The 25466-nt window shown below is 49.2% G+C and overlaps 2 protein-coding genes across 2 annotated transcripts in view; one reads left to right on the top strand and one right to left on the bottom strand.

Annotated features, from left to right (window-relative positions):
- Positions 1–1548, bottom strand: part of DGAT1 (diacylglycerol O-acyltransferase 1) — a 34396-nt gene extending 32848 nt beyond the window's left edge. Inside the window, exon 1 of the mRNA XM_083449067.1 lies at positions 1331–1548. Within this exon, the coding sequence (XP_083305193.1) occupies positions 1331–1533 (203 nt within the window). The 5' untranslated portion in view covers positions 1534–1548. The remainder of the gene's footprint in view (positions 1–1330) is intronic.
- Positions 1549–7728: 6180 nt separating this feature from the next.
- LOC310681351 (TBC1 domain family member 20-like) overlaps positions 7729–25466 on the top strand; it is a 20366-nt gene continuing 2628 nt past the window's right edge. Inside the window, exons 1-7 of the mRNA XM_083449069.1 lie at positions 7729–7820; positions 10186–10374; positions 13522–13602; positions 13734–13920; positions 15150–15251; positions 16266–16407; positions 24181–24365. Of these exons, the coding sequence (XP_083305195.1) occupies positions 7748–7820; positions 10186–10374; positions 13522–13602; positions 13734–13920; positions 15150–15251; positions 16266–16407; positions 24181–24365 (959 nt within the window). The 5' untranslated portion in view covers positions 7729–7747. The remainder of the gene's footprint in view (positions 7821–10185; positions 10375–13521; positions 13603–13733; positions 13921–15149; positions 15252–16265; positions 16408–24180; positions 24366–25466) is intronic.

The following is a 25466-nucleotide window of genomic DNA, read 5'->3' as shown; positions in this document are numbered from 1 at the left end:
GGGAAGCGGTGGGGGGGGTCCAACTCTGCTCAGAGCTTACCCAGGGCGTGAAATGGGTACCCCAGAGCCATCATCTCAGCAACCTATTTCTACCCCAAACTAGATTTTGGGGGGAGACGTGGGGTAGAACAGGGGACAGCAAACTTTTTCAGCAGGGGGCCGGTCCTCTGTCCCTCAGATCTTGTGGGGGGCCAGACTATATTTTGAAGAAAATGAATAGATTCCTTATGCACATTCTACTCATGTAAAAACACGCTGATTCCCGAACCGTCCGCAGGCCGGACTAAGAAGGCAATTGGGCCAGATCCGCCCCCGGGGTCTTAGTTTGCCTACCCATGGGGTGGAATGAAAGGGGGAAACACATAAGGGCCCCCCCCCCGTGAGTTTTTCCTACCATGTTTCCCTGAAAATAAGAGTGTCTTATATTAATTTTTGCTCCCAAAAATTCGCTAGGTCTTATTTTCAAGGGATGTCTTATTTTTCCATGAAGAAGAATACTGTACACATTTATTGTTGAACCCCACCAAAAAAGGAAATTTATTACCTGTATACGGTACAACGCCTTCCAGTACCTTCGGGGGCATTATATTGGGGGAGGCCTTATATTACAGCGAGAGGCAAAACTGGAAGTAGGTCTTATTTTCGGGGGGTGTCTTACTTTCGGGGAAACGGGGTACCTCTCCCGCGAGGAAGTGCAAAGGGAGGAGGAACCCCCCAAACCTCCCCGCGTACCTGGCAACAGGTGAGTCCCTCCACCCCCTCACCCAACGCAGGTAAGGGCCGCTCTGGGGGTCCCGGGCGAGGGGGACCCCCGCCGAGGCCCCCACTTTCTTCCGCCTCCCCCCAAAAAGGAAGGGCAGCAGTGCCCCCCAAGGACCCCCCAGCGTCCCTGGTGTCCTTGCTGCCCCTCAGAGCCCCCCAAGAGGGATGAGGAGACGGAGGGGGGAGCTGAAGACCCCACTGCCTCCCGGGGGTCCCGCCCCGTCCAAAGGGCAGCCTCCCCCCCCCCGCGCCCAAGACAGGTAAGGGCCGCTCTGGGGGTCCCGGGCAAGGGGGACCCCGCCGAGGCCCCCGCTTTCTTCCGCCTCCCCCCAAAGAGGAGGGGCAGCAGCGCCCCCCGCGGACCCCCCAGCGCCCCTGGGTGGGTGGGGGGCGGTGTCCTTGCTGCCCTTCAGAGCCCCCCCAAGAGGGATGGGGAGACGGGGGGGTCACTGGGGCGGAGACCAGCCTCCTCCTCGCCCCCCCCCCGAGTAGCCTGGATGGGGGGGCCTTGAGGGGAGTCCTGTCAGGGCGAAGCCCCCTCCCCGGTTCTGAGGGGCGCCGCGTTTACCTGAAGTCTCCGCCCTCGGGGGGGTGGGCGGCGTCTCCGGCGCCCCTCCGCGAGTCGCCCCCTCCTGCCGCCGGCGCCCCCGCCGCTCGCCGCCCCGCCGCTCCCCGCTCGCCCATCCCGCCGCTCGGCTCCTCCGGCCGCTGCCGCTGCTTCTCCTCCTCAGGCGCGTCCCCGCGCCCCGCCCCCTCGGCAGCGGCCTCCATGACCCGCCCGCCAAAACTTCGCCTCGAGGACGCCGTACGCCCCGCGCGGAGCACCACGGGAAGTGTAGTCGCAGGGGGGGCGAGGCGCCGCGGGGCGAAGGAGAGCCGAGGGAAAGGAGGGGCCTTTTGTACTCCGGCGCCGCGCCCAGAGCATGCTGGGAGGCGACGGATTGGAGGGCGGCCGCGGGGGCTGCCGGGAGGTGTAGTTCTCGGGGGGAGGCGGCCGCTCGGAGGTTAACCCTTTCGGGGCGTCCCTGCTGGAAGTTGCGCCAAGGCTGCTAATTCTATTCTTCTTGTTACATATATAAAAAATAAATAAATTGTCCAGTGGCAGCTTAGAGACCAACTAAGTTTGTTCTTGGTATAAGCTCTCGTGTGCATGCACACTTCTTCAGATACATGTTTAGGGAAGTTTTTAATGACTGATGTTTTAATATATTTTTAATCTTTTGCTGGAAGCCGCCCAGAGTGGCTGGGGAAACCCAGCCACATGGGCGGGGTATTAATAATAATAAATTATTATTATTATTAGTATTAGTATTAGTATTAGTATTAGAGACATTACCTTGCCAACAAAGGCCGGTATAGTTCAAGCTATGGTTTTCCCAGCAGTGATGTATGGAAGTGAGAGCTGGACCATAAAGGCTGGTCGCCGAAGAATGGATGCTTTTGAATTATGATGCTGGAGGAGAGTCTTGAGAGTCCCATGGAGTGCAAGAAGATCCAACCTCTCCATTCTGAAGGAAATCAGCCCTGAGTGCTCACTGGAGGGACAGATCCTGAAGCTGAGGCTCCAAGACTTTGGCAACCTCATGAGAAGAGAAGACTCCCTGGAAAAGGGAAAGATGGAGAGCACAAGGAGAAGCGGAAGACAGAGGACGAGATGGTGGGACAGTGTTCTTGAAGCTACCAGCATGAGTTTGACCAAACTGCAGGAGGCAGTGGAAGACAGGGGGGTCTGGCATGCTCTGGTCCAGGGGGTCACGAAGAGTCGGACACGACTAAACGACTAAACAACAACAATTCCTATCTTGCCTTTTCGCCAAAGAGCTCAGGGTGGCTGCACACTTCTCCCCATCTCAATTTTTATCCTCACATCAACCCTGTGAGGTAGGATTGGCTGAGAGAGGCAGTGCCTGGTCCCCAAAGTAACCCAGTGAACTTCATGGCTGAGAGGTGATTTGAACTCAAACCCACTGAGATCATTATGGATGAATCAAAGTGACTCGGATCCACTGATTTAAACTGGTCTACTATTAGGATGAGTAAATTTGGGTACAACTTACCAAAAAATGGTCTAATTTGAAATATTTAAAATAGGTTTTTTAATGAATAAATAAATGTATATATAAACATACACACATACATTCCTTATCATATCCCCATCAAGGGCTGCAACTCCTTTGCAAAACAATTACGTAGTATATCTAAGCACTCGCTGTTGCAGTTCCAACTTAGCTACAATTCGGGATCTGTCCATAACATTTGTTAGACAAGTTGCTTGGCCAATGGCCCCAATGGTTGATGTTCCACATAGATGGATGCCTGGATAATTTTTTCCATAAGGCTTTTAAATGGAAGAGGCCTTTGGACCCTGTAAACTCTGTGTGAGACAGGAGAGAGTCTGAAAGGATCTTGAGGTGTCCCTCACTGGGGATCTGCTTTGAAGCAGTGGAGCTGATGTCTGGGAGTTTATCTTCCATCCACCTATGCTCTACTTGCATATTTGCAAATAAACCAACTGTTTCAAAATTCCACATGCTTGCTGCACTGATCTCTCTTCCAAAAGGTAGCCAGCCTGGCCTTGGAACTTGTCATCACTCAGGAAAGTGCAATTGTGTATTGACACCTATTGGCCAATATCATCAAGAGAGTCAACAGACGGGCAATAAATTCATTAGCAGTCATTCAGCATTGCATGCACACTTGTTAACAGTAATTGGGGGCGGGGGGATAAGATGGAAGACCTAACCTTTCTCAACCTGTTTGTCCCCAGATGTTGTTGAACTACAACTCCCATCACCCCTAGCTAGCAAGGCCAGAGCTCAGGGATGATGGGAGTTGTAGTCCAACAACATCTGGGGACCCACAGGTTGGGAACCACTGATAGACGTTGGGTGGGGGCTCCCTGTGATGAAGGCAGCTCTTGTAGGGCTAGCAAGATTTCTTGGGGTACTAATGAAACATAGGAAGAGGCCTTATCCTGAGTCAGACCTTTGCTCCATCTAGCTCAGTATTGTCTATACCAGGTTTCCTCAACCTCTGCCCTCCAGGTGTTTTGAGACTACAAATCCCATCATCCCAGACCACTGGTCCTGCTAGCTAGGGATCATGGGAGTTGTAGGCCAAAAACATCTGGAGGGCCGAGGTTGAGGAAGCCTGGTCTACACTAGCTAGCTCTCCGGGGATCAAGCAGGGGTCTCTCCCAATGCTACCTGGAGACGCCAGCAATTTCATGTGCCCTTCCACTGAGCTACAGCTCTTTCATATCAACACCTGCTGTAGTGTGAGCCTGCTTATTGAGAAGTAGTAATAATAATTATAATAATTTATTATTTGTACCCCACCCATCTGGCTGGGTTTCTCCAGCCACTCTGCAAGGCTTCCAGCAAAGATTAAAAATACATTAAAATGCCACACATTAAAAACTCCCCTGAACAGGGCTGCCTTCAGATGTCTTCTAAATGTTAGGTAGTTGTTTATCTCTTTGACATCTGATGGGAGGGCGTTCCACAGGGCGGGTGCCTCCACCAAGAAGGCCCTCTACCTGGTTCCCTGTAGCTTTGCTTCTCGCAATGAGGGAACCGCCAGAAGGCCCTCGGAGCTGGACCTCAGCGTCCGGGCAGAACGATGGGGGTGGAGACGCTCTTCCAGATATACTGGGCCGAGCCTGTTTAGGGCTTTAAAGGTCAACACCAACACTTTAAATTGTGCTCTGAAACGTACTGGGAGCCAATGTAGATCTTTCAAGACCGGTGTTATATGGTCTCGGCAGCTGCCCCCAGTCACCAGTCTAGCTGCCGCATTCTGGATTATTTGCAGTTTCTGGGTCACCTTCAAAGGTAGTCCCACGTAGAGCGCATTGCAGTAGTCCAAGCGGGAGATAACCATAGCATGCACCACTCTGGCAAGACAGTCTGCGTGCAGGTAGGGTCTTAGCCTGCGTACCAGGTGGAGCTGGTAAACAGCCGCCCTGGACACAGAATTGACCTGTGCCTCCATGGACAGCTGTGAGTCCAGAATGACTCCCAGGCTGCGCACCTGGTCCTTCAGGGGCACAGTTACCCCATTCAGGACCAGGGAGTCCCCCACACCTGCCCGCCTCCTGTCCCCCCAAAACAGTACTTCTGTCTTGTCAGGGTTCAACCTCATTCAGTCTCCTTCAGTTCAATGGGACTAAAGGCACAAGCCTATGTCTACTCAGAAGTAAGTCCTATTGGGTTCTATGGGGCTTACTCCCAGGTAAGTGGGATTAAGACTGCAGACTTACTCCCAAGTATGTGTGCATTGGCGAATAGTAGCCTTAAAGGCACAGGAGCCTTGCCCCAGAGGAGTGGGGGCCCTGCTGCCATAAGGAAACCCATGAAGAAACAGTTCAATTTCAAAGCTGAGTGTGTTGCAAAGAAGGAAAGGAGGGACAACTAACTGTGTGTTAATTTCCTGCATGACTGCAAACTCAAAAAAATTCTTTGTCATCACGTAGTTGGGGGGGGGGGAGGAAATGAGAAAGGCTGGGATCTGGTGTTGTGGGTGGGAAAGTCCACAAGCAGATAAAACAGGCATGTTTTCAAGAAGCTGAGTGCATCTGAACTTTTGAGGAATGGTGATCGTTGCTCAAGAGTCAATTTGCAGAAAGAGGCTTGTGACCTGGATGAGGCAAATTAGACCATGACCTGAAAAAAGAGACAATGTACACCAAGAGAATCTTTAATAACAATTATATACGCACAAAAAATAACTGGAGGGGTGGGGGAAGCAGGTGAATGCAGGTGTCCATCTCAACGTCATGTCCTTAAAGGGGAATTGTGCCAATTAAGATCAACCACAACTGCCTTGCCATGGTGAAGGGGCTTGAATGACTCAGAGAAGCTATGAGCTCTGCTGTGCAGGGCCACCCAAGATGGACAGGTCATACTGGAGAGTTTTGACCAAACGTGCTCCACCTGGAGCAGGAACCGGCAAGCCACTCCAGTACCCTGCCAAGAAAACTCCATGGACAAAGAGGAGAAGGGGACGACAGAGGGTGAGATAGTTGGACAGTGTTCTCGAAGCTACCAGCATGAGTTTGACCGAACTGTGGGAGGCAGTGGAAGACAGGAGTGCCTGGCATGCTCTGGTCCAGGGGGTCACGAAGAGGCGGACACGACTAATCGATTCAACAGCAACTTGTCTTTCCCTGTCATCTTGCATTAAGACATGATTTCGATGCACATACACAAGGTAGCGATAACCAGGATTATTTGAGGGTCACATAATAGCCAGTGTGGTGTAGTGGTTAAGAGCAGTAGTCTCGTAATCTGGTGAACCGGGTTTGCGCCTCCGCTCCTCCACCTGTAGCTGCTGGGTGACCTTGGGCCAATCCCACTTCTCTGAAGTCTCTCAGCCCCACTCACCTTGTGGGAGAGGAAGGGAAAGGAGATTGTGAGCCGCTTTGAGACTCCTCCGGGTAGTGATAAAGCGGGATATCAAATCCAATCTCTTCTTCTTCCAGAGAAGGCTGACTGTGCGCATGTTTACTCAGAGATACATCACTGAGTATGTTAGTTCTGGTATTCACAAGTGTAGGAGAGGGCTGCAAGCGCCTCTTCCATCCTGCGGTTGCCTGGAGCTGGTAGTGGCAACCCAGACCAGCTGTGATGGTTTAGGGTGGATGACTGGTCACTGCCTGGCTTGAGGCAACATAGGTAAAGGTAAAGGGACCCCTGACCATTAGGTCCAGTCGTGACCGACTCTGGGGTTGCGGCGCTCATCTCGCTTTATTGGCCGAGGGAGCCGGCGTACAGCTTCTGGGTCATGTGGCCAGCATGACTAAGCCGCTTCTGGCGAACCAGAGCAGCTGTTTACCTTCCCGCCTAGAGCTGTACCTATTTATCTACTTGCACTTTGACGTGCTTTCAAACTGCTAGGTGGGCAGGAGCAGGGACCGAGCAACGGGAGCTCACCCTGTTGCAGGGATTCGAACCACCGACCTTCTGATCGGCAAATCCTAAGCTCTGTGGTTTAACCCACAGTGCCACCCACGTCTCACATTTCTCTGATGAAAATAGAGACACCCTAAATAAAACAAGAAGAAGGAGGAGGAGGAGGAGGAAAGGCCACATCTCTGTTGTTGTTGTTGTTGTATCCTGCCCATCTGGCTGGTTTGCAACTGTCCCTACAACCCTGGCATCATCAGTGTCTAGGTTAAGGTTACCAGACGTCCCCGTTTCCTGGGGACAGTCCCCAGATTTACAAAGTTCCCATACAAAATCCATTGAAGTTGAAAAGTGTCCCCGGATTCATTGAAAAAAATTTGGTAACCTTAGTCTAGGTGCTATTCCCTCAACGGGATGATATTATTATTATTATTATTATTATTATTATTATTATTATTATTATTATTATTATTATTATTATTATTATCATCATCATCATCATCCTTAGGTTTATACCCCGAGTATCTGATTGGGATTCCCCAGCCAGTCTGGGCTGCTTCCAACATGTATAAAAATATCATAAAACATTTAAAAAACCCTCCCTCTGTAGGGCTGCCTTTGGAGGGCTCGGGGGTCGGATGACTCCATCCCCTCCAACATTCCTCCGGTGCAAACAGGGACGACCGAAGGAAAAGCGGGACATTTATTATTATTATTATTATTATTATTATTATTATTATTATTATTCCGGGATGCAATCAGAAACCGGGGCTGTCCCTGGCCAAGAGGGGCCCTTGGAGGCTCCGCTGCTGCAATGGCCCCAGATCCATCCCGGGGACCCCCGCCCGGCCGCCTTCTCCCTCCCCAGGGGGCGCCCGGGCACCTTGCCCGCAAAGAACTACCAGTCCCGAGAGGCTTTGCGCGGCGAAGCGCCTCTTCCCGCCCACCGGGGAGACGGACGGGGCGGGCGTCCAATGGGGCCTCCGAGCGCCGGCCGTCGCGCCAATGGGAGCGGCGGGAGGCGGGGATTCCTGCTGCCAGCTGGGCTCCGGGTGGCAGGCAAGCGGGCGGACGGGGCGATGAGCGGGCGGCGGCGGCGGCGGCAGCGGAGTCCCGGGGGCGGCGGCGGCGGCGGAGCCCCGGCAGGAGGAGGTGAGAGGGGCGCACGGGGGCCCGGTGAGCCGCTGCAGCCCGGGCACAGCTGGGGAGCCGCTGCCACCCCCGGAGCTGCCCGGGATGGGCTGCCGGGCACGGAGGAAGGAGCTCGGCTTCCTCCTCCAGCCCCGACGGCTGCAAGGAGGGAGCCCGGGGGAGGCTCTAGGGCAGCGCCGGATTGACGTCTAAGCGAAACAAGCTCTAGCTTAGGGCCCCGCTCTCTTGGGAGCCCCCCAAAAAATTAAAAGGGGGGAAAACCCTGGGTGTACCTTTCCAAAATATCAGATAAAAACAAATAAAACGAAACCTACATACAGCAACAGTGGCAAATGGCTTTGGATTGGGTCCATCAATACAGTGGTACCTCGGGTTACATATGCTTCAGGTTACATACGCTTCAGGTTACAGACTCCGCTAACCCAGAAATAGTGTTTCTGGTTAAGAACTTTGCTTCAGGATGAGAACAGAAATTGTGCAGCTGCGGTGCAGCGGGAGGCCCCATTAGCTAAAGTGGTGCTTCAGGTTAAGAATGGACCCCAGAACGAATTAAGTTCTTAACCCGAGGTACCACTGTAGTATATAAAAGGTAAAGGGACCCCTGACCATTAGGTCCAGTCGTGGCCGACTCTGAGGTTGCAGCGCTCATCTCACTTTATTGGCTGAGGGAGCCGGCGTACAGGTTCCGGGTCATGTGGCCAGCATGACAAAGCCGCTTCTGGCGAACCAGAGCAGTGCATGGAAACGCTGTTTACCTTCCCACCGGAGCGGTACCTATTTATCTACTTCTACTTTGAGGTGCTTTCAAACTGCTAGGTTGGCAGGAGCAGGGACCGAGCAACGGGAGCTCACCCCGTCACGGGGATTCGTACCACCGACCTTCTGATCGGCAAGCCCAAGAGGCTCAGTGGTTTAACCCACAGCACCACCCGCGTCCCTATCATATAGCATATATTCAACACCAAAAACAGTGTTGACAAAGGACAGCTGGACCTATAAAGGGCGCCGTTACCTCCAGTAGCTTAGGGCCTCATCAAACCCAAATCCAGCCCTGAAGGGACCCCCAAGGGTCATCCAGTCCAGCCCGCTGCAAAGTAGGAAGCTGCCTTCTGCTGAGCGCCGGGCCCTCGGCTTGCATCTAGGCCACCCTGGGCAGCAGAGTCTTCCCCAGCCCTCCCTGGAGAGAGGTGATGTGGGAGCGGGGGCCTTCTGTATGTGGAGCAGGTGTTCTGCCTGACCCCCACCCCAGGCGACAGCAGGCTTGGAGCTCCATCTCGCCCGGTTGTTCCCTGTTGCACCCAGCAGAGGGATGCGGGTGGCGGATGCAGTGCACCGAAAACACCCGTGGGTGCTGCTGCTGTAACTGCTGGATCCTTTGACCTGGATAACTCCAGCAAGGAGGCTTAGAGTTATGCAATAAGCAGAATGACAAGCTGGTAGTCCTCAGCCGAGGCAGGCTAGCCACTCCCATATGGCTCCCATATTAGCATCCTAATTAAGTAAGGATAAGAAAGTAAGAGGGACGCAGGCAGCTTCCAATCGAGTGTTAAAACAATACAGCATTAAATATTAAAAACTTCCCTGAACAGGGCTGCCTTCAGATGTCTTCTAAGAGTCAGATAGTTTTTTATTGCCTTGACATCTGCTAGGAGGGCGTTCCACAGGGCGGGTGCCACCACCAAGAAGGCCCTCTGTCTGTTCCCTGTAACCTCACTTCTCGCAATGAGGGAACCGCCAGAAAGCCCTTGGAGCTGGACCTCAGCATCCGGGCAGAACGATGGGGGTGGAGACGCTCCTTCAGATATACTGGACTGAGGCCATTTAGGGCTTTAAAGGTCAGCACCAACACTTTGAATTATGCTCAGAAACATACTGGGAGCCAATGCCTACCTGTGCCAAGAGGAGGAGGCTGGGCTGCTGTGTCCTTAGAGGGCATTGCTCTGCCTGATGGTCCTTGGCACAGGCTGTGTTATGTACTGAAGTTCTCACCCTGGCCAGCAGGGGGATACTGTAGATAGTTTTCACTCAGGTCCACATATGCAAATAAGGGATTGAAAGTGACATTCAGTGATTGGATAGTTTTAGAAAGTTGTTACAGTTACGTTGTACTGGAGCTCTATATAAGCAGGCTGGCTGAACTCTTCAGTTCAGTTCTGTTCTGGCCTATGAATAAACAAGAGCTGTTTGAAGAATCGCTGTGTCGTCTGATATGTCCACCCACAACTTAACAGGCTGCTGTTTGCCTTGGGCAGCGCCAGGCCACCCTCCAAAGAGCATCCATCCAGCCTGGGCAGGGTGCGGGCTCTGAGGCCCTTGCCACAGCCTTTGGCACCAACCCCTATCATTCTCCCCCTCCTTTCCGCAGAGCCGTCTGGGTTGCAGAAGAAGCAGAAGCGACTGCTGATCCACCAGGCCCTGACCAGAGACCCCGTCGATGTGGAGAGCCTCCAGGCGGCGGCGCTGAGCCAGGGCGGGCTCCTCACGGATGAGATCCGCCGGAAGGTGTGGCCCAAACTGCTGGGCGTGAACGTGTATAGCCTGCCGCCCAAGCCAGGTATGGCTTCCAGGAAAGGAGAGGAGGAGAGTTCTTGCGAAGGCTGGCGCGAGGTGTGTCTCGTTGGAGTGGGTGCAGCTCCCCAGCAGTGCCTGGGTGCCCGTCGAGGCCTTGAGAAACCTCCCGGGTTTCTTTTGGAATGCCCAAAGCTGTGAAATCCCAGCAGTGCAGCCTATGTAGGCCAGCGTATTCCAGTTTTTACAATGCCATTTCACAGCAACCCCAGCGCGGGAATGTTGTGGGTAGTAGGAGAGGATATATTGAATAAATATTATCCTCCCTCCCTCACGCTAGTGAGTCAATAGCAGAGTACATTCCACAGTATATTGAAATACTTTATTGTCACTTGTACAACTTGTATACAGTGAGATTACACACGCACCCCCCACTCAGATCTCTTAGTCTTAATTCCCTTTGTTTACTGACGCACGCACACCAAACCTGAAAGTCAGTTGCCCTGCTGTTCTCTGTAATGGTTCTAGGGGTTGCTCGTGCGTAAGTTGCTGTTACTCCTGGCTAGGTTGCCTGGTTGAACCCTTTTTGCCTGAACAGCCTCAAGTTCCGTGGCTGCCTCAGTCGCTGGCAGAATCCGTCAGTGGGCGTTTCTTGAACCTCTTCCAGCATAGAAGCTGTTTGACACCCAGTCTCCTCCTACTCTGCCTGCGCGGAAGTCTTCTGCGCAAAGTGGGTGTGGGCAGCGGAGTACCCATGCCCTCTCCGCTGGTCTCCGGCGAGGAGTCCTGGAGCCACCTCTCCGATTCCCCCATCTGCCCCCCTTCTCCACTGCTGTTACTCTGATTTCCTTCCCCAGTGGATGGGCTACCTCTCCCCCTACTGGGACCCTCTCCGCCATCCCTCTGGAGCCTCCTCTCCGCCTCCAGCTCCGATGGCAGTTCCCTGACATTCTCTTTTCATTCAGCAGCCTAACAGCCCCCGGATAGAAGCTGTTCTTTACCCTGTGGGTGCGACTAATCATGCTTCTATATCTTCTGTCCGAGGGCAGGAGATCAAGAAAGTGCCGGCCCTGGTATGAACCATCCCTGAGAATTTTCCTCTCTCTCTTTACTTAAGCAATCCAATCTGGCCTGTCCAGATTGGGTTTGATCCTGGTACATCCCCTTTGCTCCCTCTTAAAAAGAATAAAGACACAGCAGTCTTCTCTTAAAAGTAATGATAAGAAGTTTACTTACATTCAGTTCACAGTAGGTTCCCTAAAGGCTAGCTTTTAGCTTGTAGTTACAGAAATGAGAGTGGGTTCATCCCATGTAGGGATACGAGCCCATGTGCTGCTGGCTGAGAACCAGCAGACAGCAAAAGACATCAAGAGACCACGGCATCAAAGAGGGAGATGGCTGCATGACTGGCCCTTTTGTGGGGTCTCCTAGGGTCAAACCCATCTACCTGGTCACACGCAGGGGAAGGATGCTCCAGACCAGGTGTGACAGGAAGTCCTCCTGGCTGGAGTCTCATCCCCCCTGTGTGTCCACTCTGGGCAAACAGGAAGTGTTGAACTTGACTGCTTGTGTTACATCCTGCACCCAGGCAGTATGGATGATGGGAGTTGTCCATAACACCTGGAAGGTACAAGGTGGACGGAGTCTGATTCAAGGCATGTGGCGCATGCTAAGGACACAACAGGCTGTATTCTAAAGCAGTCAATTAGGGCATAGTGTCCTGTTCCCTGGAGATCTTGTCATTCAGCCAAGCTTGTTTATCAGCCAAGCTGATAAAGCTCATTTTCTTCCCCCGAGTCCTTCGGAATCGCCTCCCGACATGTTTAACGACCTGAGCCTTTGACAAGGCTCCAAGGCACGTTCCATTCAGCAGAGTTTCCAGCACAGGAAAGAGACAAGAGGTTTGGGCTACATTGCAAAGAGTTTTATTATCCTAACTACCCAGACAAAGAAAAATCCTCTCTCTATGAAAGCAGAGAGCAACTGAACAAAGGAACAAAGGAAACAGGAAACCCACTAACGTCCCATCCCGTCTCCCTTCTCCCGTGAGACTTCCAATAGCCTGGAATCCCTGGAATGTAAACAGAGTCCTGCGACTCCAAAAGCAGCTGCTCAGTGGCAAACAGAAACTAACACTGACATGCCCTGGATTGGATGAAGGAAAAGCCCTGTTCACACAATCTATAGCTTGGCTTTCATTTTTTTCTAGACCCAGCGTGGCATAGTTTGCAGGGACAGTTGAAGTTATGTGAACGTCAGCTGTGGAAATCCTTGTGTGGTTCTTTTTGGCTGTGCCATCCAAACCTGGTCTCCTCTTGGTCAGGGACTGGCTGGAAGACCAGGAATGGTAGGAGGCACTAGCCGGGGAACCCCAAGGGAAACCTCAGAGGAGGAAGGCTCAGAGCCCAGGGATTGGTGGTGGGAGACCAAGGAGACATTGGAGAGAGGAGTGGGGAGAGGAATGGTTAAATGCTGAAGGGGCAACAGGCTTTTGTGAGCTAGGAGAGCCGGCTGCAGAGAGCAGTTCAGACTCAGAAACTGAAGCAGAGGAGGGAGGGAGGGAGGGGGCTGCAGAAGAATGGAGGGAGCCTGCCTTTCCTACTGTAGTGAGGTTGAGGAGGAGGAGACGAAGAGCAGGTAGAAGACCTCCAGGCTTGGCAACTGCTCCATAGGGGCAGATCCTGTTGGGAAAGGCTGCTGAATTGTATGCCGTTTTATTGAAGAAAGACTTTGCTTCTCTTCCTGACTCTGCTAACAACAACAACAACAACAACAACAATTTTATTACTTATACCCCAGCCCTGAAAGTAACTGAGGTAGGAAGAGGATTCATGGTCCCCGTGGCCACTCTCAGGGGCCCTTGCCAGTGTGCCCACTGCCATCATGGGGTGGAGTCTTTGAGAATCTCTGGGCACCTGTGCTAAGGACATCTTGGTGCAGAGCATGTTGGGACGTTGTGCATGTGTGTGCATGTGTGGGTTGTTGCTTTTTCTGTTTTGTTTTTTGGAAGGACCAGCCCTTTTGTGGCAAACCAAGGCGCTTCTTCATCTGGCGCTGCTGAAAACAGGGTCAGGGGGTGAAAGTTGGCATGATGCGCGAAGAGGTCTTGTAGAGCATGCTGCCTCCTGCCTGGCGGCGGGCGCCCATTGCTGAGCCACCCCACCCACAGCCCATTTCCTCGCTTCTCCCCCAGGTCGGGAAGTGCGCCAGAACCACAAAGATTGCCACCAGGTCCTCCTGGATGTGCGCCGTTCCGTTCGCCGCTTTCCTCCAGGTGAGACGGGTCCCTTGCAGGGGAGGAAGGGGAGGGGTGAAGGGGTGCAGCCCTGGAGGAGATGCCCGTGGCAACAAGGAGGGCGATGGGCTGTGCTTGCCACCTGCCACCCACCCCTGATCCCTGCGCAGGCATGCATGAGGAGCAGCGCCAGGCCCTCCAGGAGCAGCTGACGGATATCATCCTCCAGGTGCTGAAGACCCACCCTGAGCTGCACTACTACCAGGGCTACCACGACATTGCTGTGACCCTGCTGCTGGTCTCTGGCGAGCGCATGGCCGTTGCTCTGCTGGAGAGGCTCTCGACGCTTCATCTCAGGTACGTCACCTGGACTGGGCACAGGGTGGTGGTAGAGGAGGAAGAAAACACACCTTTTGTTGAAAGTGGCAGCATTGAACATGGCCCTCCCCAGCTTCCATGTTCTTTCTAGCGACTTTATGTTGCTGTTTTTTAAAGGTTTTTTTATTAACAATTTTCACATAGCAAATTATTCAAACAAATCATCTTCATTATTTCCCCCCTTTTTCCCTCCCACCTCCCCAACAGACCCTCCCTCCCTCCCCCCTACAACTTCCCTCAGCTACTCTCTCTCAACCAATTTATCTGTCTACTATATTAACCCTCAATAAATTTGTGTATGTTTATTCAAAACCTGCCAAGGAGTCCAATTCATTTTGTTGTCTTTTAAAATAATTTATAAAAAAGTTCCCATTCTTCTTTAAAGTCACAGTTGTCCTTGTCTCGTACTTGCACGCCAGTTTCGCCAGTTCTGCATAGTTCATTAATTTCTCTTGCCGCTGTTCTTTTGTCGAGGTTTCCTCATTCTTCCATCTTTGTGCAATCAAGACTCTTGCCGCTGTTGTTGCATACATAAATAAATTCTTTCTTTTCCTTGGCAGGTCTTGTCCTACAATCCCTAACAGAAAAGCCTCCAGGTTTTTTTATAAATGTTATTTTGAACATCTTCTTCAGCTCATTATATATCATTTCCCATAATTTTTTTAATTTCTCTGCATTCCCACCAGATATGATAAAAGGTCCCTTCCTTTTCTTTACATTTCCAACATGTGTTTGACCCAGTTTTATACATTTTTGCAATCTGTATTGGTGTTATACACCATCTATACCTATTCCTGCCAACCTAGCAGTTCAAAAGCACGTCAAAGTGCAAGTAGATAAATAGATACCGCTCCGGCGGGAAGGTAAACAGCGTTTCTGTGCGCTGCTCTCGTTCGCCAGAAGCGGCTTAGTCATGCTGGCCACATGACCCGGAAGCTGTCTGCAGACAAACGCCGGCTCCCTTGGCCTATAGAGTGAGATGAGCGCTGCAACCCCAGAGTCGGCCACGACTGGACCTAATGGTTAGGGGTCCCTTTACCTTTACCTTTACCATCTATACATCATTTTCATGTAATTTTCTTTCAGAAGAGAGCAATCTGGGAATTCTGAATCTGTTTTCCACAGTTTTTTCCAGTTGTATATTATGACCTATATCTTGTGCCCATTTGATCATGACCGATTTCGCCTCCTCATCTTTTGCTTTCTAGGGACTTTATGGACCCCACCATGGACAGCACCAAGCACATCCTCAACTACCTCATGCCTATTCTGCAGCAGGAGAGCCCTCGACTCCATGACTTCATGCAAAGGTACCTTCTCCCCACACCACCCCCCACCCCCGTGTCCCAGGGTGGTGGGTGTTTGTGCAATCAGATATAAGCAGGGAAGGCTGGAAGGTTAAAAAAACACGGGGGCATTTGCAAAGCTGTAGGTGGGCTTGGGTGTGAGGGCAGGTTCCAAAACGATGGAGACCAAGGGCTTCTTTTGTTTGTTTGTTTTGAATAATACTTTATTTAGAATTCAACAATAACAAAGGGAAGAAAACCACAGTAGTTGCTACATCAATTCATTACAGTTAACCAATTTTAACAATATACAAATAGTAATAGAAAAATTACACAACATCACTATTAACTTACTGAAGTTTTCATATTACACTTTTATCTCTTTAACTCGTTCTTAACATATTGAAAAGAGAAAGACCAAGAAAGGAGACACACACAGGAAAAAAAGGAAAAAGAAGGGGGAGGAATGAGGGGAGGGGGGAAAGGGGGGGAAGAAAAGGAAAAAGAAGACAAAACAAACACATCTGGCTTCTGATTAGACTCATTGTACAGTGGTGCCTCGCAAGACGAAAAGAATCCGTTCCGCGAGTCTCTTCGTCTAGCGGTTTTTTCGTCTTGCGAAGCAAGCCCATTAGCGGATTAGCGCTATTAGCGGTTTAGCGGCTATTAAAGGCTTAAGGGATTAGCGGATTAGCTGCTAAAAGGCTATTAGCAGCTTAGTGCCTTAGATAAAGGGGGTAGGGAGCGGGGGGAAAACCCCAGGAATCGCAAGACATTTTCGTCTTGCGAAGCAAGCCCATAGCAATTTTGTCCCGTGAAGCACCTCCAAAATGGAAAACCCTTTCGTCTAGCAGGTTTTCCGTCTTGCGAGGCATTCGTCTTGCGGGGCACCACTATATTATTATTTCTACAATTTTTTCACACGCAGTTCCAAGTTATTGTATTTCTTTCTTTGTTTTCATCAGATATCAAAAAACATTATATTTGGAGACCAAGGGCTTCTTAGTGGTGACTCCTTCTCTTTGCTTCCGCTTGCAGAGCTGAGGTGGGGACCATCTTCGCCCTGAGCTGGCTGATCACCTGGTACGGCCACGTCCTCACCAACTTCCAGCACATCCTTCGCCTCTATGATTTCTTCCTGGCCTCCCACCCTCTCATGGCAGTTTATTTTGCTGCTGCAGTAAGTCAGACTGGAGCCACGATGGGCAGGGGGTGCCACACCAGAGGGAGGCTTCCTCTTTGGGGGGTTCTCTTTGGTGCCCCCACCCACTTTCAGAGCTTTCTTACGGTTATTGAGTGTGGGTGTCTCTTCATGGCTGTGGTCAATAGTGGAGTTTAGCACTCCGATTTAGCATCCCAAGAGTTTAATCTTGTAAAAAAAGCCTTTGCCAATCTTTTTTTTAAAATCATTTTTATTACGTTTTCCATTTTAACTATCCAATCAAATCACATTAAATATTCCAAATTATACATGTACATGTCAAATAATCCAAATATTCTGCCAAATTATAATTTTTTTTTATAATTAATTTTTATTCAGTTTCCAATATACATTCCATCAATATTTAACATTCGCCTTTTACATATACATCTTTTGAACTTCCCTCAGTCTATCTGACAATTCTCCATATTGTCACATTTCTTAAATTTATATTGCACTTTACCAATCTTAATCTTATCATATCATTCAAGCAACATTTCAATCAATCTTTTTCACAAAGCTTCTTGAAAGCCAACAAGTGTTAGTTGCTCCTCACATACATTTTTGATATATTCTGTAAATTTATTCCAGTCCTCGGAAAATCTCTGGTCACGTTGGTTCCGAATTTTTTCGGTCAATTTGTCCATCTCTGCATATTCCATCAGCTTCATTCTCCATTCTTCCCTAGTCAGCATTTCTTCCTGTTTCCATTTCTGGGCCATCAAAATTCTTGCTGCTGTCACTGCATACCTAAATAGTTTCACATCATTCTTTCTAATATCATTCCCTAATATTCCTAATAGAAATTATAATTTTTTTATTGGGGCTTCCCATGCTTCCAGTTCGGGGGGGCTCTGATAATCTCATATCGCTACTGCTCTTGGTAGTCATTTCTAATAGTTCCTTTAAATCTTCCTGTTGTTAACCTAGCCTTTGCCAATCTAGTGCCCTCCAGATGCTAAGAAGCAGCATGACCGAAGTTTGTAAAATGATGCCTGGCATAGGGAAAGTGGACAGAAATAAAAGTTTTTCTCCTGTTCTCATAACACTAGAACTCACGGACATCTTGTTGAAAGATTCAGGACAGATTTCTTTTTAAAAAAGGCTTATTCACACAGCACATAGTTAAACTCTGGAACTCCCTGCCACATGAGGCAGAGATGGCCACAAACCTGGATGGCTTTAAAGAGGATGAGACAAATTCATGGAGGAGGAAGAGAGGGTAATAATAATAATAATAATAATAATAATAATAATAATAAATAATAAATTTATTATTTGTAATAATAATCTGGGTGGCTTCCAACAAAGATTAAAAATACATTAAAATGTCACCCATTAAAAACCTCCCTGAACAGGGCTGCCTTCAGATGTCTTCTAAAAGTCTGGTAGTTGTTTTTCTCTTTGACATCTGGTGGGAGGGCATTCCACAGGGTGGGTGCCACTACCGAGAAGGCCCTCTGCCTGGTTCCCTGTAACTTGGCTTCTCGCAGTGAGGGAACCGCCAGAAGGCCCTCGGAGCTGGACCTCAGTGTCCAGGGAGAACAATGGAGGTGGAGACGCTCCTTCAGGTATACTGGACTGAGGCCGTTTAGGGCTTTCAAGGTCAGCACCAACACTTTGACTTGTGCTCGGAAACATCCTGGGAGCCAATGTAGGTCTATCGATGGCTTCTGGCCAGGATGGCTCTTGCTCTGCTTCCACTGCTGGAGGCAGCTGAAGCCCCAGGAGGGCAGAGTTGCTCTGGTGCTCATGTCCTCTTTGTGGGTTTTCCACGGGCATCTAGCGGGCCACTGTGAGAACGGGATGCTGGGCGAGACTGGCCACTGGCCAGACCCAGGAGATGCTCTTCCTCTTGGCATGCAATCAAGGAAATGGGGGCAATGGGCAGGCCCCCAGCTGGCTCCAGCCCACCAGCCGGTGTGCTGGGTGAACTCCAGCCCTTGGATCAGCGTGAATCTGAGACCCGAGCTTCAGAAGCTTCAGAAGCTAGAGCACACTACTCAGCAGAGTAAACACTTCGCGACAGAAGTGGCAGGAGAGGCTGTGTAAGCATATTTACAAGCAGTTTATTCAGCATGTTGTTGTTTAGTCATTTAGTCGTGTCCGCCTCTTCCTTGTTGGTTAAAGCAGAGTTCCGTGCCCAGCGGAAGGATGAGAAGTACGTGCTGCATACTCTTGGTTGCTTTATTTACAGTTCAAAGCAGTTATATTACAGAAAGACATCTTGCCTCTGCCGGAGCAGAAAAACATCCTCTCTCCTCGACAGCTTGGAGAGAAACACAACACAGTGAAAAACAGGAAACCAGTGTACGTCACATCCAGTCTCCCTTTCCCGTGAGAAACTCCAACAGTACAGTACAGACTGTGGAATGTAAACACCTGTCTCGTGACAAGCCCTTTCGCTGCACAGTGAAGGAAAACAGAAACCAACATCCTCCCCCTTTCTGTGAACATCACTGGGCAGCGTGTTCGTACAATATCAGTACAAACCCAACTTCTGCACATAGGTACAGTGTTGATCCCTTGATACAATCTTGGATAATACATCAGCAGGAATTTTATTACCTGGCATATAGGACACCGTTACGAGTCCCTTCTGAATACATTCCCTAGCATGCTGCAATTTTAATTGCAAGTGCTTCGTGCTTTGCTTACAACCTTCAGACTTCAGCAAAGCCAAACATGCTTTGTTGTCCTGGTAAACCTGGATTGGACATTTGACAGGAATTTTCATATCTTTGCACAATTGTATCAACCATTCACAATCCTTAAGTGAATAAGACAGTGCATTCAGTTCAGCTTCACAAGTACTTAAGCTAACTGTTGTTTGCTTCTTGCATGACCAATCAAACAGACCCTGATTGTACATGTAGCAAACTCCAGACGTACTTTTCCTGTCTTCAGTGTCACTTCCAAAACTTGCATCTGCAAATATCTCAAGACCACCAGACTTCTGATTGTTAAATCTCAGTCTGTAATGCATAGTGCCTTTCAAATACCGCGCTATGCGTTTCAGAGCTTTCCAATCCTTGACACTAGGATTGTTGACTTGTCTGCTTAGCAAATTACAGCTAACAGCAATGTCTGGTCTTGAACATCTGGCAATGAAGTTTAGCTTGCCTAGCACACTTCTGTACAGTGTAGAGTCAGAAAATGCTTCTCCAGTGTCATCTACCTGATAACCTGTTGTCATCGGTGTGTCTACAGGGTTAGCATCCATCAGGTTTAGTTTGCTTAACACATCAGCAATTTTCCGTGACTGGTGTACTAGAATGTTACCATCTTGATCTCTTTCTATTTCCAGAGATAGGTAGTTGTTTACCTCACCAAGATCTTTCATGTCAAAGTGCTCTTTCAGTTGAGCTAGGGCGTTATTGTACATTGCGACATCTTTCCAAAAGAATAATAAATCATCAACATAAAACAAACAGTACAGTTTCTTTTGCCCCTCCTCTTTGACAAATACACATGGATCAGCTTTCCCTTGCTGAAAACCTAGAGAAAACAATACTTCAGTGAGTTTTGTGTGCCAACACCGTGCACTTTGTTTGAGACCATAAAGGGATTTCTTCAGAGCACAAACAAATCCCTGTTTTACCTGTACGCCATCAGGTGGAAGCATATAAAGTGATTCATCCAGAGATCCGTACAGAAAAGCTGTATTAATATCATGGTGACTAATGTGTAGATTTTCCTCTGCAGCTAGCTTGAGCATAAGCCTAATGCTTTCATACCTCACTGTGGGTGAGTAGGTCTCGTGATAGTCTTCACCTGGTACTTGTGCAAAACCTCTGGCTACCAATCTGGCTTTGTGTCTGACTATCTTGCCATTTTGATCAGTCTTCGCTTTGAAGACCCATTTGCTTCCAAGCAGTTTCATTCCTGGAACTACTGGAACTAGCTCCCATGTTTTGTTCCTTTCCAAGGAATCAAGTTCAGCCTTCATGGCATTTAACCATGGTTCAGCTTCCTTTGAATCCAAACCCTGGATTTCTTGGAAACTTGAAGGTTCAAATACCTTCTTGGAGCTTTTAACAGCTGTTACTGCTATCGTAGCAAATTCATCAGCAAATCTCTTTGGAGGTTTGCCTTTTGTGGCTCTCTGTGACCTACGAATTAGCCTTAAGTCTTCAACACTCTCCTCTTCCTTCTTAGGAGAAAAGCGACCTATTGTGAACAATGGTTCTTCCAATTCTTGATCAGAGCTTTCAGAGGGTCGCATAGAGGCTTTCGCACTCTTGAAATCCTCTGAATCACCCGATTCAGTTTCAGATTCAGACTCAGAACCTTCATCAGTGGGTGTGGGTTGTTGTGGTTGCTTCTGACTATCCTCAGTCTCATCACTGTCATCAGGATAACATTGGAAAATTCCCACATTCTCCCCCCACTTTGCATTGTATTCAACACTTCTCGTGAGCTTAATTGTCTTAGAGTCAGTCATCATTATTCTGTAAGACCCTTTCTGATAACCTAGAAAGATACCATGCAATCCACGCTTGTCTAACTTTGAATTTTGTGGTGAATGAACCCACATGTCAGAACCAAAAATTTTCATGTGTTTGATGTATGGCTTCTTGCCAAACATCTTCTCATAGGGGGTACAACCAATCGCTGAAGATAACCTGCGATTGTAACTGTAAACAAAACACGAGAGAGATTCGGCCCAATAACTCTCTGGAAGATTGGCATCATGCAGCAAGGTTTTTAACCCTTGAAGCAATGTCTGATTTGCCCGTTCCGCAAGTCCATTCTGCCATGGCGAGCGAGGACTAGACAAATCGTGTTGAATTCCTTTCTCAGTCAGAAAAGCTTCAAACTGCTGAGAAGTGAATTCTCCCCCGCGATCACTGAAAAGAGTCTTTATCTTCTTACCATGCACATTTTCCAACCAAGCACAGAATTCCTTGAACCTAGGAAAAGCCTCTGATTTCTGCTTGAGATTGTACACAAAAATATATCTAGAAAATGCGTCAATGAGAACCATGAAGTACCTATTTCCACCCAAAGAGGGCGCTAGTGGTCCAACCAAATCAGCATGAATAATCTGGTATGGTTCCGTAGCTTGCCTACTAGACACCTTACCTTTCGCAGCCATTTTCACCTTGTTTGCTGCGCATGCTTTGCACTTCATGTGGTACCTGCAGGGTCTAATAGTCATACCTTCAACCAAGGCAGGCATTTTAGATACTGCCTCAAAATGCAAATGACCAAATTTTCGATGAAAATCATGAATACATCCTGCATGCAAACTTTTGTTAGAACCTGCAATGCAACAAGTGTCATCCTGCACAACATCATCATAATACAAAACAAACGATCAACATATTCAGCATGCAATTCATAGTCATTTTTCTTTGTGATGATGCACTTCTTGTTCTTGAAGGAAACGTCAATGTTCCGCTCATTCAGTTGTCCAACGCTGAGCAGATTATGTTTGGCGTCTGGCACGTAAAGGACATTCTGTATCGATAAGTCCAAACTGTGAAGAACAACAGTTCCGTAGCCTTTACTGGGAATAGTGTGGTCATCCGCCTGGTGAATCGCACCTTCCTGCGGTGTAAAAGACACAAAAAGTCTCTTATCGTTGCACATGTGGTGGGTCGCCGCCGAATCAACAACGAAGAAAGATCTAGACGTCTTCTGGACCTCTGCAACCTTTGGAGTGAAGCGTGAAACCATAGCCTTGTGCTGCGTTGTCCTAGACACCGGACCTTTGCCTTTGCCTCGGCCTTTTCCACGCGATGAGCTTTCGCTGCGCTGCTCTGTCTTGGCCCTGGGATATCTGCATTCCCTCTTCATATGGCCTAGACGTCCACACGAGTAGCATTTCACTGCCTTCAAAGCTTTGGCGCCATCTGGTGGTTCCACTGCACTATGGGATGACGTCTGTGAAGACTCCCCCTTGCCCATGCAGCTAGCACCCCGGCGATCTGCTTCATTTAACACCACGGCAGTAACAAAGTCCACTGTTAGCTGAGCTGTTGGCTGCACAGCAATCTGGGTTGCAACAGACTCCCAACCTGAACCCAAAGATTGTAGTATCATGAAAGAATACACAGCCTCTGGAAAGTTGAGTCCTCTCTGTTGCAGCTCATGTCTCAGATTTTGCATCTCCATCAGATGTAAACGCACATCTCCACCTTCAGCAAGAGCCATATTATGCAGCTTGTTAAAGTAAAACATAGTAGATCCAGCTTCTGTCCTTAAGTGAGCCTCTCTCAAAGAATCCCAAATTTCTCTGGCTGAGGTCTTATCACGCAATAGACAGAGCTCTTCTGGGGATACTATCAATGTAAGTGTTCCCCGTGCTTTGGAATCCTTAACTTTCCATGCATCTGTAACTGGAGCTGGGGGGGTTTCTGTAATGACCTCAAACAAACCCTCTTTCCGCAGAATTGCCTCTGCATACAAAACCCAGTCGGCATAATTTTTCTTGTTGAGCTTAGGAATCCCACAAGCATCCTGAAGGGCCATCATGACTCTGGCATTAGCCTTCAGCGTCATATATGCTGCTTTAAATCTTGCTGCGTCACTGCTGCACCTGCTTTATTCCAAAAGCGCACTTAAAAGTTACTTTCGATTTCCCCAGCATAGTAACATGAGCCTGGGAGCCATTTTCCTATTCCCGGCAAAACGGCTTTAACAGTTCAAAGTCCAGCCATAAAGCCATTAACTAGAAGCTGGCAGGCTGCCCGGAGCAGTAGCAACATACCTCATCAATCATGTTTATGCGCAGAGCAGATTCCAATCCGATCTGTCCCTCTGCATTCCGATCCTTTGCCGGCACTCCGATTCGACTTCTGGAGCCCATAACCACGTGTTGGTTAAAGCAGAGTTCCGTGCCCAGCGGAAGGATGAGAAGTACGTGCTGCATACTCTTGGTTGCTTTATTTACAGTTCAAAGCAGTTATATTACAGAAAGACATCTTGCCTCTGCCGGAGCAGAAAAACATCCTCTCTCCTCGACAGCTTGGAGAGAAACACAACACAGTGAAAAACAGGAAACCAGTGTACGTCACATCCAGTCTCCCTTTCCCGTGAGAAACTCCAACAGTACAGTACAGACTGTGGAATGTAAACACCTGTCTCGTGACAAGCCCTTTCGCTGCACAGTGAAGGAAAACAGAAACCAACATCCCTGACCCCCTGGACCAGAGCACGCCAGGCACTCCTGTCTTCCACTGCCTCCCTCATGCTGGGAGCTTCGAGAACACTGTCCCACCATCTCGTCCTCTGTCGTCCCCTTCTCCTTGTGCCCTCCATCTTTCCCAACATCAGGGTCTTTTCCAGGGAGTCTTCTCTTCTCATGAGGTGGCCAAAGTCTTGGAGCCTCAGCTTCAGGATCTGTCCTTCTAGTGAGCACTCAGGGCTGATTTCCTGAAGAATGGAGAGGTTTGATCTTCTTGCAGTCCATGGGACTCTCAAGAGTCTCCTCCAGCACCAGAATTCAAAAGCATCTATTCTTCGATGATCAGCCTTCTTTATGGTCCACCTCTCACTTCCATACATCGCTACTGGGAAAACCAGAGCTTGAACTATATGTTATTCAGCATACATCAGGACAAAAGGAAACATGTCTGATCCCCTTCGTATCCAAAGCAAGACAGCGAAAGCAAAAGGGAAGTTCCCAGCAAGCTGTGCTGGAGTGTAAACAGGCATGTGACATGTGAAGGTGGAATGGAATATCCTAACCCTTCCTAGGCTCACCAGCCCCCACTTTCTCCCTTCCCTTCTCTACCACCCATCCAGATTGTCCTCTTCCGCGAAGAGGAGGTGCTGGCCTGTGACTGCGACATGCCCAGCATCCACCAGCTCCTCTCCCAGATCCCTCAGGACCTGCCTTACGAGACCCTCATCGCCCGTGCCCACCAGCTCTTCCAGCGTCTCCCCCACGCCCAGCTGGCCAAACAAGCAGCGCTTCAGCTCCAGAAGAGGTGAGAGGAGCCAGGATTTCAGAGGAGGGGAAGTGTGATCCTGGGTTCCTCCCCAAGGGGGTGTGTGCAAGCATGGGGTGAGGCAGGGCTCTGTTCTGCTTGTCTTTGCAACGTCCACCCTCCCCTCCTTCTCCACACAGCCACTAAGGGAGAGAGGAGACAGCTGGAAAGTTTTTTTTTTAATGCACAGAGAATCCCATGGAAGTCAAGAGGTGAAAAGTAAGAGAGTCTACCCTGTTGAGGGAGGCAGGAGAGGATATATTGGTTGTTAATATCCTTCCTAACTTACACTAACGAGTTCCTGTACTTAGCAGAGTTTCATCCCCCTTTTTACACAGCAGAAAACTGGCAGCAAACTTGTGTGAGTTTCTTAAAACAATAAGCAATTCCATCTGGCTTGCCCGGATTGAAATGTGTCCTAACATGTTCCTCTTAAAAGAATAAAGACACCACTTATTCATAATTAACAAAAAGTAATTTTACTCACAATCAGGCAGAGCACAGTGTGACCAGGGATGCTTTGGGCTTAAAGTTACAAGCATAGACAAACAGGTTTGCCCCATATGGGAGGTAACCTGGGGGACTGCTTGGCTGGCAGACAGCAGTTCAGTCCAGGAAGTTCGCAGGATGAAATTGAAGATGGAAGAGAAAGAGGTGGCAGTGTGGTTGAACCTTTTGTTAGGTAAGGTCACGCCCCCCCCCCCCACTAGTCCCATGCAAGGAAGGATGCTCCAGGCCAGGAGGAACAGGAAGTTTGGACTGGCTGGACCAAACATTCCCTTGCAATGCCCACTCTCCTCTTGCAAAACAAGGAATGTTGTATTTGACTGCTCCCAGTAATAATAATAATAATTTATTATTTATACCCTGCCCATCTGGCTGGGTCTCCCCAGCCACCCTGGGCAGCTTCCAACAAAGTATTAAAATACAGTTGTCTGTCAAACATTAAAAGCTTCCCCGAACAGGGCTGCCTTAAGATGTCTTCTGAATGTCAGGTAGTTGTTTATCGCTTTGACATCTAATGGGAGGGTGTTCCACAGGGCGGGTGCCACCACTGAGAAGGCCCTCTGCCTGGTTCCCTGTAACTTGGCTTCTCGCAGG

Source organism: Podarcis tiliguerta (assembly GCF_965153285.1).
Source record: "Podarcis tiliguerta genome assembly, chromosome: 7".
Lineage (NCBI taxonomy): Eukaryota > Metazoa > Chordata > Lepidosauria > Squamata > Lacertidae > Podarcis > Podarcis tiliguerta.
This window is presented reverse-complemented; position numbering and strand designations above follow the sequence as displayed.